This window comes from Plectropomus leopardus, chromosome 7, assembly GCF_026936395.1.
Source record: "Plectropomus leopardus strain MGB_pleo_1.0 chromosome 7, ASM2693639v1, whole genome shotgun sequence".
NCBI lineage: Eukaryota > Metazoa > Chordata > Actinopteri > Perciformes > Serranidae > Plectropomus > Plectropomus leopardus.
In genome coordinates, this window is record NC_142182.1 from 8,414,959 (window position 1) to 8,430,061 (window position 15,103).

General features: G+C 40.0%; 1 protein-coding gene across 4 annotated transcripts in view; it reads right to left on the bottom strand.

Moving 5' to 3' along the window:
* mical2b (microtubule associated monooxygenase, calponin and LIM domain containing 2b) overlaps positions 1–15,103 on the bottom strand; it is a 63,399-nt gene that overhangs the window by 19,900 nt on the left and 28,396 nt on the right. For 2 of the 4 annotated variants that reach the window (XM_088079786.1, XM_042495419.2), the window contains exons 8-21: positions 14,160–14,417; positions 13,932–14,047; positions 12,751–12,877; positions 12,015–12,105; positions 9,402–9,549; positions 7,455–7,654; positions 4,920–5,014; positions 4,433–4,501; positions 4,133–4,261; positions 2,684–2,875; positions 1,843–2,115; positions 1,600–1,734; positions 429–941; positions 6–107 (exon numbers count right to left, since the gene is read on the bottom strand). In XM_088079786.1, the coding sequence (XP_087935912.1) occupies positions 6–107; positions 429–941; positions 1,600–1,734; positions 1,843–2,115; positions 2,684–2,875; positions 4,133–4,261; positions 4,433–4,501; positions 4,920–5,014; positions 7,455–7,654; positions 9,402–9,549; positions 12,015–12,105; positions 12,751–12,877; positions 13,932–14,047; positions 14,160–14,417 (2,448 nt within the window). The remainder of the gene's footprint in view (positions 1–5; positions 108–428; positions 942–1,599; positions 1,735–1,842; positions 2,116–2,683; positions 2,876–4,132; positions 4,262–4,432; positions 4,502–4,919; positions 5,015–7,454; positions 7,655–9,401; positions 9,550–12,014; positions 12,106–12,750; positions 12,878–13,931; positions 14,048–14,159; positions 14,418–15,103) is intronic. The other 2 variants (XM_088079787.1, XM_042495418.2) reach the window with 2 other exon arrangements.

Consider the following 15,103-nt stretch of genomic DNA (forward strand, 5'->3'; position numbering starts at 1 on the left):
AGTACCTCTTTATTGTAACTAGCGGCTCCAGTCGGACAACTCTCAGAGCGAACAATTGACTTTTGAGTGATTCTTCTAGGTTTCTCAAGAGTGCAGCTCCCATTGCACTAAATGAACATCAGAATGAACATCAGTTGTGCAATATTACATATTTCATACATGTCAAATGACAAAAAAAAGTGCCAAGAATGTTTTTAAAAAATCTGAGTTCTTTCTACATCTCTATGAATTTACTGTTTTTAACCCCTTGAGTCTGACATCAGTTTTCTTGTGCTGTGTTTAGACATCTTCACTAGACTAATGGTGCCCTTACTGCTGTATATTTCCAAAAAATGACTGTGGTCTAAAATGAACTGGTGTCTGCATGTTATTAGTACTGGACTAGAAGGCTGAATTCAGTCAGGCTGTTATGAATAAAGAGATGTTACCTTCATCTGATAATTTTTGGCTAATTTCTTATTGTCAATCATCTCCTGAGCAGTTTTGTGGACCTTCTCTTGCTTTTTTTCCAGATTTTTCCAGGACTTCTCCTGTGTCCTCTCACAGCTCCCCTTGTGCAGTACAGTATTTGAGTGGGAAGATGAGCTGCTGAGTGTCTTTTCACAGTTAGTGTCAGCGAGGGGAGAGGAGAGCTCCTGGCTCTTATCATAGCGAGTCAAAGAGCGGGCAGCAGGTGTTTTGTTGTTGCACGTGGAGGAATCGACAAGAAGAGAAGAGACCGGCTCTGTTTTTTCAGCAGCAGAGTAAGACGAGGAGTCTTTCTGGATCTTGTCCTTGTGTCCAGCAGTGCATTGGGGGACAGAGGAGAAGCCAGCCTGAGCAGCGGGGTCAGGGACAGGGTGGACTACAGGGTAGACTGTGGAGCTCTTAGATACAGAGGCAGAAGGAGGAGGAGGAGGAGGAGGAGACGAGGAAGGAGGGGAAGAGGTAGATAGTTCTGCCTACAGAAGAAGACAAAATTAAAAACTGAATAGAACAGAAGGATGAAAGAGAGAAAATATCCTGATCACAGTAAATTAAAAGCTAAGTGAAGCTCTCACGGACAGCTCAGCTGTTGTTTTTTTTTGCACATGTTGTCGCTGCAACCTTCCACCTTTTTCCTTTTCTTTTTTATTTCTTTCTTTCTTTTATCTTTTTCCTTCTCATCTATTAAATGTGTAACAGCAAAAGTGCAGTTCTTCACAAAATGTTAGATCAACATGCAGATGTCTGTGCAAGTCTGTGTGCAGGGTTACATATTTTTTGTACTCTTATTTTCGTTATGCTGATACATATGTTTATGTTGCACAAAAATCACAAAGTAAACATTATTAAAAAAGAAAAAACATTGTGGTTCGGATACTAAAAGTCTAAATGGAGAATTTAAGATTAGACCATTCAGCATGCAAAGGATAACCGCCAAGCGTAACACCTAATAAACATAAAACTTACAGACAATGCAAATCTGAAAGTCTTAATCCGACCGAGGACAACAGCAGCTTACTGTAACACGTGGAACTACGATGCATTGTTTTATAAGTCTAAAATGCACGCTGTTATACAAACATGCAGTGATCTCAACTAGTCAAGCATGAAAAAGTGGTTGGTAAAATACACAACCTGTGATTCAGAAAGAGGAGAAAGAGGAGCAGGAGGAGGTTTGTGGGACCCAGGAAACATGGAGGAGAGGAGGGCCGCTCTCTCCTTTATACTCCTCACACTAAATTCTTTAGTAGACAGTCGCTGGGCCTTAATCTGCACGCACAGAAGGTGGTGGTGACAATCAGAAGAGAACAAAGCTGTAAGCATATTTTGGTAAAAGTTGTGATGAATAATACTGGACATCAGCGGCTTGAAATTCACCTGCTGTGTTGACTCCTCTGAGCTGTCAGGAAGATAATCGATACCCGAAACAGACAGAGAAGAAGCAGAGAAATGTCTGGCTGTCGGGTCAGGAGAGGAGCGGTCTGGGTCGTAATGTTCAGTAAAGAGGTTTGGTGAGTGACGGGGACTCTGAGAGGGTGTGGGTGAAGGCGAGCGACTGTAGCCGCTCTGAGAAGATTTGGGGGAATAGAGGAAAGAGGTTTGCTGAGCCACAGCGCTGGGATTCTCGAGCAAACGAAGGTAGATGGAGGGCTGGAAACAAGAAAAAGATGTGAGAAGCAGGAGGGAAACAAGAGAGTGTGGATTTGCAGTTTTACACATTAATGTGCTTCTTATTTGTAACACTTAAATGAAATTCTCAGCTTCTTTAAATATAAATAATGCAATACTATGGATGTGCTTTTTTAAATCATCTCTTCTCTTCATCTCCCATTTTAATAGATTTAGTTTTATGTGATGTTGTCTTTTTATTTGTTTTTAGTTTGTCTTCTAACTTATCTTTTAACTTGGCTTTTTATTCTGTCTTGATCCTGTGTATTATTATCATTATTATTAATGTTCTGTGTCTACTGCCTTTATTTTGTTGATATATTTTCGTAGCATTTATCCAGCTCTAATATTCTGTCTAATTCTGCCTTAACTCTTGTCTGGCCTTTGTTTGTCATTACTGACTGACTTCAACTGTTTTATTAATTCTGGAGTTGCCTCGACTTTGTAAAGTGTGTTTTAAAGGTGCTATATAAATAATGTTATTATTATTATTATTATTAATATTACATTCAAAACAGGAAGAGCTGAGAGTATTTGGACGGAGGCGTACCTGCCATTTCGGGCGAGAGGGAGGCAGAGGAGGAGGAGGAGGAGGGGGGACATTCTTGGGCTTTGCAAAGCGGGGGTTTTCAGTCTCCTCCAGGTCCTCCTCCTCCTCCTCGTCCTCGTCTGAGAGAAGAGGTGGGGTTGTGACAGGAGACAGAGGAGGAGAAAAGGAGGGATCGGATGTGTCCTCATCAGACTGACGCAAGCAGCAGAGGAAAGGTTAAAGGGACAGAAAAGGAAATTTAAAAAGTCTTGAGAGATCGCAGACACATAGCACACAATTTGACAATAAAATACAGGCAGTCAACAAAATTTGCAACATAATATGAGTCAATAGAGTGGCAGTGGCTGGATGTAAATAGATGTAAAGCATCGAGACAGCCAAAAGGCCATAAAACAGACTGCTGTCAGCTTCAGCACATTTTTTACACCTTATAACAGATAACAGATAACCACTTTGTGTTTACTGTATGTGTAGATCTGCGTTTCATATCATATAATGCTGCATTTTTTCTGCCATATCTGTCTTAGAGCAGGATTTCTATTTAGGGAACACGTACCCCTTGGGTTTCTTAGGAGTACTGCAGAGATTATGTGTTACATTTTTAAAATGCTAATTTAAAAAACTAGAATTACCACCTACCACCCTATTAAAAAAAAAGTTGGAGAACCACCCTCTTAGCACACTGGAGTATTGTTATGGCACCTTGTGATCCCTTATAGGCCTTTATATTTAAACTATTTGTGTAAATTTGTGGAAATGAGGTTTAACATTGTGGAAAAATTTTGAAAATTCACTGATTTTGGATTCTCAAATATTTACTCATCAGAAAGCCACAGTGACACACCTGTAAGCAGTGAGCTTTGAGTACGGTTTTATAATTACGTCTACTCTATACTGAAACTTCAGTATGGAAGCAAACAATAATAATGTAAATCTTATGAACAATTTAATATATCATTATGATATTGAACTATTACTGACTACTCAACATTTAAATTCAAATGTCACTGAATTTATAGCATTTCAATTACATATTTATTTTATTTTATTTGTATATATTTTACTTTAAAAGAAACATCTCTCTGAATCTATAGCATACTGAATTCCCCTTTTTAAAAAAATGCTATTCAGTTTTCAGTAGCTTGTATATTCATATTAACTGAAATAAGAAAATTCAAAACAATCACTCTTCCTGTAAACTCAACACAGGGGAACCCAAACCTTACACTTTAAGATGGATAAATACTGTATTCAGTTGCTTATATTAAAATAAGTTTCTTTGCTTCTGTAATAAAGCTATTAAGCCAACAGCAGTGAGAGTGGATTTTTCAATTCAGAAAAAAAACAAGAACAAAGGGCAAAATGTTTTATCCTGGGAAAAAAATGCCTTTAAAATAATATAATACCCCAATATGATAGGAGACAGTATTCAGTGTGTCCGCCTCTCACCTTCCCACGCATCTTTGCAGTCGAGGAGTTCTCCTCAAACTTGGCCAGCAGCTGAGTTGCCATGGAGCGGACTTTGTTCTCCCGCAGCTCCCCGTCCTCACCAGCAGGAGGCGCACTGTGACAAGACAACTGATGGTGTCCCAGGGTCACAGAGGGAGTAAAGAAAGAGCAGCAGAGAGTGGGATCAGTGAGAGCCACAAACTGTATCACACACAGCAAAGTGTCACTTATGTTGTTTTGGAAAATAATTACATCGAATGTTTAGAAATCTGAGTATTTGAGATCTCCAGCTGAACAAACCTCTGTGAGGTAATGGTTGCCCTTTCGCTGTCTTTTGTTTGCAGAGTCCTCTTCCAGTTTCTTGTCATCCTGTGACAGCAGACGTTACAATAAAGATTCGCTCACAGAGATGTTAAATCTCACAAGTTTTCATCTGGATCACCCTCCACCAAGACTGTGATTAATGTAAAAGCTTCAACTGCACGCTAATCGAGCAACAAACTGTCCATGTGACAACATCAAGAATCCCTCTAATCATCGTGCAGTTTGCCGCTCGCGTTCATGATTAGATAACACGCCTGTTACAAACCATGCTTTGATCTCTATGTTAGCTTTAGTTTATCTAATCAAGATTTTAATGACTGAATGCTGTATGGTGATGAATGAAAAAGGCCTTGAGGAGGCTGAGAGGAGTTTGACTTTAAATTCTCAACAAAAGCATCAAATGAATGACAGAAAAAGACAAACAGAAAGAGGAGAACTGAGACTGTGACAGCATTTCGTTTACCCTGGGTATCCTTTTCTTGGGCTGCGGCTGGTTCAGCAGTCTGTGGTTGGTTTTAGATGGATATCCTTCACTATTCTCATCTGGTTCTCTTGAAACTGGAATATAAACACAGTATTTATTTTCAGAACAATGTATTTCAAACAAATTAATCACACATCAACATACTAAATAGTGAAAATGTTTTTAGTTGGATATTTTTGAAAATGAAGACAGGTTTCCCATTTACAAACAATCAAAGACACGCTCACAGCAGGGGGCTTGAAAAAGCATTGTCATAATTTCATGAAAATGTAATTTTGCAGATGACCAAGACTCAGAAATAAAGCACGTTGCTGGTAACTATTAACATGATTTTTTTCTGTCCAAGTGGACGTTTGTGCTAAATTTGAAGAAATTCCCATAATGTGTTCTTGAGATATCGCAGTCACAAAAATAGGACAAATGCAAGCTCATCTTGACCTTTGGAAACCAAAATCTAATCAGTTCATCATTGAGTACATGAAGATGTTTGTGCCAAATTTGAAGATATTTTCTCAAGGCATTCTTGAGATGTCATGCTCAACGTATAAACACAATGCCTCCAGTCACGGCTATCGCTGACGCAGAGGCATAAAAGCAAAAGCTTTAACCTACAGAGCAATCTAAAAGATGCAACTGAGAGAAACAACTGATCTGTGGGGGCTTTAAATGTCAAAATAACGCATTTTTTGCACACAAAAAAGCCAATTCGAGACCAGACTAACACAGTTAGCTGAACTGCTCTCTGCATAAGAGCAGTGGACATAAATAAAGTTATACAATCATTACAGTGTGAGGAGAGGCTCCTTCTTGGAGTCTAAAAGTAAAAAAAAACATTATAAATAGACCAAAACCCATTAAAGCAAACTTTGCATAACATCTTCCATTTCTAAAGGCCATTTTTAGCACAATGGCACTCAGTGTAGACCAAAGCGTACACTTAAGCTCCTGGTCTGCGAGGAAATTCCCATCAAATGGACTGTGAAAATGGTACACTGGAGGTAAATTATTTTCCCAGCCTTTCAGGGGTGTGGATTGCTCCGTGGTGACAGCAGTGTGGGTGACACAGAGGTCCGCAGGACTTTAACATTAAAGCACGAGAAGAGAAACGTGTCTGAAGCTTACAGTGGTGGTGTGACGGGAGCCGAGGGCCTCCAGAGTTACGTGGAGCGACTGGATATGGCTTCCACGGACATAGCAAACATACCAGGCATGTCTCTGGCAGGGATGAACCTGACCACTGCTGTGTGAGGTGCAACTCTAGCTCACAGACAGGTCAAATAGTCCTTTAGTCTAAGTTATTTCGAATACAACAGGGTCAACACTTAAGCAGAATGTACTGTCCTGACTTGAGGAGCTAATATAACCTCTGCTCGCTTGTCTTTAATCTCTAGGAATAAACTAAAACTATTTGTCCTCTCCGTCAGGGAATAAAGGAATGGAGATCCTGTTTTTAAGCTTTTTTTTGGTTGGGTATATAGTATTACACATTTTCTTTGTGGTGAAAATGTCCAACTGTGCACTGCATAGCTGTCCCACACACTTCCACATTCACATGTTGTGAAGGGCTGGATCCCTTTTTCATACGCTGGAGTGAATATGCAAACTAATCATTTCCTTTTGTCAAACTGGGGTTGAGAAGTCAGGGAGGCATTTACACTCTGAGTTTTGTGGTGGATACGGTTAAATTATTGGGTTCAAAAATAAAAAGTCGACTCTGGAGCTGGAACCGTGACCACAAGTTTTGGATTCAAAAATAAAAAATTGGCATTGAAAAAGGAAACATACTGAGAGAAAGTTCCACTGAAAATTAAATGCATGTATTAAAAAACATATTTTATTCTCTTTTGATATTTTTTGCATTTTAACAATTTTGAGATTTTTTCCTTTGTGCCACTATCAGAGGACTGTGGTTCAAATGAGCCACTCTCCAAGAATTAAATACAAATTATCCTTGTCACCTTCACACTAAAACAGTGACAGAAAGTTAAAACGCAAAAAATAGGCGTAAAACTTGCAGAATAACAAGAAAAAACTGACTGAAAAAAGAGTGACACGAATAAAAATCAGAAGATTGTCAATGGAAACATCAGAATGAAAAATAAAAAAAAAATAATCCATCATGCCTGTGTTTTATTTTTGAAGTGGATCTTTTTCAGTGTCAATATTCCCTTTAAATCGAACTTTCTCATATATGCAGACTCATGATGCAACACTAACTTTATGTTTTAAAACAAATCAATAAACTATTTCGTGTTCGTTAAAACGGCAACAACCAGCATCTATTTTATGAATTATTTCATCTAAGAGAAGACGACGTCATTCACTCCACAGAAATTATGACTTCTCCACTGACACTTCGACCAGAAAGTAGACCTCACGCTAAAATTTACACAGGAATTGATGATTATTTTTCACATTATAACTCAGTTTGGGGTATAAAAGCTTCAAAGCAGCTAGCAAAATAAGTTCGACTGTGTTTCGATACTCTGTGACAGCAGCAGGAAGAAGTCTGACCGTTGTTGTTTCCTGGGGAGTTCCTGAAGGCCTCGTAGAATTTGGAGAGATAGAGAACCATCAGCAGCTTGTCTGGCTCAGCCTCCGCAGCCATCTCCTTACCCGTCGTCACCGGCTGGATGCCAAACTCTCGCTCAGCCAAGTCAAACGCCATTTGGTTGTTCCCTGCCACGTCCTCTTCGTTAAGAGAGTCATAATCACTGAGGAGGAGCAAAAGTGAGAAGAGGTTAGCATATGAGTTTTGTATTGTGAAAGTTCATCCAAAAATGAAAATTCAGTCATTATCTGCTCACCCTCATGTCAATGGAAAATCAGGTTAAGTTTTATAGTCCACAAAACACTGCTGGAGGTTCACGGGAAAAAGGCGTTGCATTCATCTCCCAAACAATTGAATCAAATGGTGACAAGGATTCAAACGTTAAAAAAAATACATAATAAAACCCTGAAATGTTTCCACACTGCTTGTCCAAAGTAATCTAAGTGTCCTGAACACACAGCAAGTTGTTTTAAAAACCTCACTGGCATCAAGTTTTATGCTTGTTGTAGCCTGTAGCATCACCACAGGAGGCTTCCAGGTAGCATGTAAACACTGGCGTGCCGATACCGCCGGCTCTCATTGGTCTTCAGCCTGCGGCTCGTGTGAATGCAGCTCTCACACTAGGAGCGACAAGCTACAACAAAGCTAGAAACATGACGCCAGTGACATTTTACAAACAACTTGGCACGTTTGTTTTTAGTCTTGTTATAACCTGTAGCTCCTAATGTGGGAGCCACCACCACGTATGTGCGCCCGCAGAAGACCAAAGAGAGCGTGCAGTATCTGCACGCCAGTGTTTACATGCTACCCTGAAGCCTCCTCTACACACAGCAGATTTAAATCTGACAAAGGGACTTGCTGCTAACTCCACAAGTCTGTGTGTGTGTGTGTGTGTGTGTGTGTGTGTGTGTGTGTGTGTGTGTGTGTGTGTGTCGGGGGGGGGGGCTTCCGGGTTGCATGTAAACAATGGCGTGTGAGCATGCATACGTGAACATGGCGCCAATGACATTTTTCAAAACAACTTGGCATGTCGGGACTTCAGGACACTTGAATTTCTTCTGACAAGCAGTATGGAGACATTTGGGGGATTTATTAGGTTTTTCTTTAACATTTGAATCCTGGTCACCATGTGCGTCAATTGTTTGGGAGATGAGTGCAACACCTTTTCCCCGTGACATTCAGTCTTTTGTGGACTATAAAATTTCACCTGACTTTCCAACGACATGAGGATGAGTAGATAAGTGAGTAGAGAATTTTCATTTTTCTGTGAACTATCCCTTTAACATTTTTGTATTTTAGCAGTGTACAGTAGTTAAAAGGGGATCTCAAAATATCAAGATATATATCGTTTGTTGTAATACAGCCCAAAAATATTGCAATATTATTTAAAGCCATATGACCCAGCCCTACATAAAAATCTGATCTCTTTAGGAATACAGATAACACATACGTGTAAAACCACAGCTACGTGCCATGACAAGATTAAGATGTGTTTGAGGCCACGCAATGAGACCTCCTCAAAGATATGATGTCATTCCAACTGATCACTTTGACACTTTTATTTGCTTTCCCAATTGTGTGTGAGCAGACCAGATAAAGTAGGTCAGTGTTGACTTATGATAGCCTGTTACAGAAGGAGATTATTCAGTTACATTCAGCAGAATCACTCGGATGCAGTGTCTGTAAAATCATGTGTGACTTAAAAGAGGAGCATTGAACAAGTGAATTAAATATTGCCTTTCATTATTCAGACATTCATTTTGTCCTTTTCATTTATTATATTAAACTGCTCAGTTCAAACAATGCCAGTCTGGACAAGTGACTCTTCACAAAAACCACCAAGACCTTAATAACCAACATTTCCACGTGTTTCCCGAGTGGATTATGAGTGCTTTCATGTGTGTTCTTACATGAGCTCAGGCCTCTGGCAGTGTATGAGCGCGCAGAGGGCCAGGCCGCTCCTCCAGGAAGATGTGAGGTTGGTGACATCAACTCCTCTGTAGCCCTGAGTCTGCTTCTGACACCAGGTCATCAGCCTGCCAGGACGCACCTCGGACTCTGCATGAGACAATGAAATCAGCAGTACTGTCAGCAAGCTCCTGTCAAGCTGGTGTACGGTGAATTTGCTCTCTGACATTTAGCACTGATTCAATAAAACTTTGTTAGTTTGTTTCACTTGTGACTTGAAAGACTTGAATCACCTCCCAGGCCTAAAGCACAGCAGCCTTGGCAGCAAACTCAAAACAGAGCAGACATTCAGGTCAGGGCACAAACTGGCCTATTTAAAAAATCTGCAGCATTTGCTGTAATGTGCTTTAAAATGCATAACTGTAACTTCACGGCAGGATTGCAGGGTTGATCTGCGGAGTGAAGGAATGGAAATTTGCTTCATGGTAGATTTAACTCATGATCAGTTTGGAGGCTCCAGTTTGCAGAGCTGTTTTGTGTTATAATGTTCCTAATATTTAGCCTAACTCACTGATGAGATGGACAAAATATTAGAAAAACCTCTCACAATACACACAAAAGCACGACAAACTGCAGCCTCTCCAACCACCATAAAGTTCAATCAACATCTCTTTAAAACAACTAATAACAGAAAATGATGGTACCATGGATGGACCAACAATAGTGTGATGATGAACAGACAGACAGAAAAAGAGGGAGAGCGACAGCAGGGCAAGGGGGCGCTGAGTAAAGTAATAAGCTATGTGCAGCTTTAAACAGAAATAACATTTTATCCACTTTAAATTAAAAAAATATGAGTCACGCACATTTATCAGTTATCCCTCTGAAGCCTGAGGAAATCGGCTTGAAAACAAGCAGCAAAAGAAGAAATGACCCAAATATTAGCAAGAAATCGGTAAAAAGTACAGGAAAATTACCTGAAAATTAATTTTAAAAATGACATTTTTCCTTTGCCTTTTTTAAAATAATTTTCTAAATGTACTAATTTCTTGCAATTTGCAAAACATTTCTTATGAAGTTGCTCAATGCCTTCTTTTCCCGTGTTTTTTGTTTGGGTTTTTTTTTTTGGAAAGAGATTGTACCAATTTTCTTACTGTTTAAAGGTTTAAATACGAAAAGGAATGGAGATCCTGTTTTTAAGAAAAGAAAAGCGAAGCCACTCCAGGTTTCAAAGGGTTAATGAGGGTCGGCTATTGGTCACAACAAAAATAATAATAATAAAAAATCGAAATTAGCATCCTTAAGCTGGAGCACAAATATGGCAGAGGGTCTCTCTAGGTTTAAAAAAAAAAAAACCCTGGTTTTGATTACAGTGAAAAAAAAAGTCTGACAGAAAGGGTCTTCTGGCAGAAAGCCCTGAAGGCAAACATCTCAAAACAGCAGCTGGGGCAGCAGTCACAGTTAAAGATCCAGATATTTTTCTGAGGATGGAGTTAAATATTGGACTGTCAATAATAAGATAGCTGGATACACAACTCCAAATAAATGCTGATATTATTTTGGATGTTTAAATTAACCACCATTCATTCACAACTTTACCATGACATCATAATATTAAGTATAAATATGTCTAAGTTTGTGCATAAATATCTTCTGCTGCCCCCAAGAGGCATAAAAAAATCTGTTAACACAGCTTAAACTTGTGACTAAACAGTGACTCGTTCCTCTCAGGGAGAAACTTTCATCACAGGGAAGACGGCTGTATCAGCCCCATATTGTTTGGGTCTACCCTGCTGCAGCACAGTGGAGCAGGTCAGCACATGTTTGCGAGAGGCATCATGTTTGACCCTCATGTGGGTGTAATGTTATCCAGCTGTATTGTCTGTGATGAGGTGTGTCAGCCTGTGACTGAGGTAAGGCTAAAGTTTCCCCTCAGTGAGGCCTTCGCTATGATGTCAGCCTTCTTAAAGCCAGTAAACATCATGCAGGTTCACTCTTGTTAGTTGTATAGAGCGTGTTTAAATAGCACAGCCTTTGTTAAAGCCGTTAAGCTGTCATGCGACATTGACTGGCTGAGTCACTGTTGAGACAGTTTTATAAACAGTTGCTGAGTGTCTTAATTTCACTTAGAAAGGTATCAACGAAAGCTTCCATGCAGTGTTAACGGGGCTGTGGGCGCATCTAATCTCAGCGGTGTCTCACAGGATGATCAGATTACCATTACAACATGACAGAGAGCTTTGAAAGTAGAATACGGTCCCATCTGAGCAGTTGGCAGCAATCCTCAGTGTCACTACTTTGTCTAAGTATATTGCATCTATAGTGTTAATATAGCAGCATGAACACAAATCATACCATCACTGTCATGAGATTATACATGCTCAACACTGTCTTAAATCACAATGAACCCAAAAAGCATTTTGATACTTGATTCTGGCAAATTTTACTGTTTATTTTTTTATTATTTTACTGAGCTAGTCACTGACTGACTCCCTGATGGCTCATTTTCTTAACTAGTTCAGTGCCTTTGACACTCGTCACTGGGCTTTTTTGGATCCTGAGCATAATCCCGGGGGGTTAGGTTTGGGGATATAGATAATCATTTTCCATCTCACCTCTCCTGGACAAGTTCACTGATCTTCGTGTGGGTCCTCCTCTTTCCAGGTAACATGAGTCCTGTTGGCCATCAATGAACAGGTGACGCACCTGATGAAGAAGAAGAGAAAGATTGGAAAATTTGTGTAATACTCAGGCCAAATATTTAATTCATATTGTAAAATCATTTCAAGCATGATCAGATAATCAGATTTAACACAGACATGGGGACACTAAGTCACTGTGAAAGCAAACAATAGGGATTTGAAGGATTTGCAGTCAAAACAAATTTCTTTGGAGCCCCTTCAGGGAGAACCGAAGTGGGACAAAAAATGGCAATGTGTATTGATCAAAAAATAGCTGGTGCAGTATCAGCTGTATATGGCTGTTGATTGGCAGAGCAAATAAAGAAAATACTCACTGTTAACAACTCTTAAATGTACAAAAACAAGTATGGGTCATGTTTGGCACAAAAATTAATGCTTACCCCAGTCCAAATATTTCTAACACGTAGGCAGGAACTCAGAGATGTAAATATTAGCATGCACAGCTACAACTGTATTTCTATTCTGGGTTGTAGTTTGCTGTTATCATGGGGGAACCATCAGGGGGGCCACATGGACCCACTCCTTAATGCCATTTCCAGAACTGCAAGAGCGCAGGTGTGGTTGGGGACACTAAACATATACGCTGGCGACCTACTTCTTTCAGTGCTTTCCTTAGTTTCTTGTCTTATTCTAAGAGTGTTGGACTGACCTGATGTGGGCGCACACAGCTGGAGTTGAGGTTGGGGTAGCGGGAGGCGGGGTCGATGGTGTATTGTTCAAAGTTTTTACTGATGTTCTCTGTTGTGGTCTGAGGCAGCAGCCGGTAGATACTCTCCCTGAGGATCAACAGGGCAGATATAAACGGCAGATTCAAGACGGTTAACCTTCAAAGATCTGAGAACTAGAGAACAAGCATCTGTCTACAGACCGTAAACACAGAGGCCTCCACACAACGTTGCTTTCAAAACTATAAATAACTACTTTTAATATGTAATTTACATCAGCTTTGTGTTCAAGTTTAGTGTCCAAGTTATTTTTTAAAATAAAGTCAAAGGGTAAAAAAGAAAGTATCACCTGGGGAACTTGAATGTGCTTTTTTTTATGCCAATCTGCCCATTAGATTATGAGACATCTGTGAGAACATTTTAGATTTTATCTTGAAAGTGATGCTTGGACAAAGATCAAGAGTTCCCAAAATAGATACGGCACATCCTCTGGAAACCTCGAATGTGGTCCGTTAACAGTAAGCCTTTCACACTATTATATTTCTTGTATAAACGTTTAAAAGCGGCGCATGAGGAAAAATCATAAAGTCAGATTATCATTCATAATTTGAGGAATAATAAATGCCACCTGCTACTCAGCTTTTTACCAATTATACAAATTCATAAACCAATGAAACAGCTATAATCTCATGGATACTTCAACATGCTGACAAGAGGAGCTGGGGATCGAACTGCCAACTTTCCCATTAGAGAAGGACGCCGCTCTACCACCTGAGCCACAGAGGAACATCAAATTCCAATTTAAGGGCATGGAGGAGCTACAAGAAACCACATGTATGTGGCTCATCCTCTGTAGAGTATGCTCAGTAAATTTTATGGTAACCTGTCCATTTGACAATTAATAATTTAATAAATTATATTAAATGTACACAAGTTGTAAAATGTGACCTGAAAGTGGTAAAAAAGGGAATGGTCAACTAGAATTTCTTTCTTCCTCTGAGGAACTTGAATACTCATTAATATGTGTCTGTTCAATAGTTGCCAAGTTATCGTGCTTTGTTTTTATTACAAGATACTGAACCACAAATTGCTCCCGATGGCGCAGCCATCGACATGTTTTCAACAGAAAATCCATCTCGCTTATCTAAAGTTACAGACCACACACCTCTCCGCCAGTATTTCCAGAGGACTCCTGCCCTGCGCCCAGCCCCTCACCATCCAAGCACTGTCAAACGCTGCCAGAAAACCCCGAGCACAACCCGTACCCATCGGCCAGAAAGGCTGCAAACAGAGAACATGATGTCAGCTTGAACACACACAAACTAAGCCTCAGTCAGGATGGAGGCCAGAGTATCAAGCAACACACAAACAAACCCCCGCTGTCACCTCGTACCTCAAGCAAACTGTCTCCCACCAGTGCCACCACTAGCTGATGTCCATGTTTCTCCCTGATCAAGGCGGCGTTCTCTGAGGCGTACATGCTGGTGAAGTCGAACATGGCTACATCCGGCTGTCCATAGTGATTGATGGCGTAGTCGAGAGACGGCAGCTGGTAGTTTGTGCCAAAGTCGGCCGCCTCGCGGGCGTAGGAGAGCAACGATTCCTGGTTGACATTGTCAGCGCTCAGCAGGCGCTCCGTTTCTATGTAGTCCTGCGTGAAGATGAGAGGAGAAAGGTTTAAGGAAGACATTATTTACATAAACTAAATGATTTAAAGCTGCATGAATCAACACTGTCATATCAACAATGGCTCAAATGACAAAGTGAAACATTAAAACAGTCACTTGCAGTGAAAAGCCAGAGATATATCACCTAATCCCGATTAACGGCATTTTCTAATTACATGTTTTCAGTTCCATTATTTTGATTACAAGGTAAAGCAATTCTTACCAGATTGTCTTGATTAGGAATCAAATGACAGCAAAAAGCTGCATGGGACTAGCATGAAGTGAAAGTCTGTAAAGGGGAGACTCATGGGCACCCAGAACCAATTTTCAGTCAGATATCTTAAGGTCAGAGGTCAAAGGACCCCTGTGAAATGGTCATGCCATTTTTCAGTTTCAAAAATTTCGCCTAACTTTTGAATTTTATTTTGCCCCCTCAGTGACAAGCGTGCATGCCCTTAGATTCTCTGGTTTCATTTGATAAGATAAGATAAGATAATCCTTTATTTGTCCCACAGTGGGGAAATTCACAATGTCACAGCAGCTATGAGGTACGAAGAAGTATAACCAGCGAAAGAACAATACCATAGTGAAAAAAAAATATATATATATATATATATATATATGTACACTAATTGTACATGGAGATAACTGCAATTGTGATACCAGTATC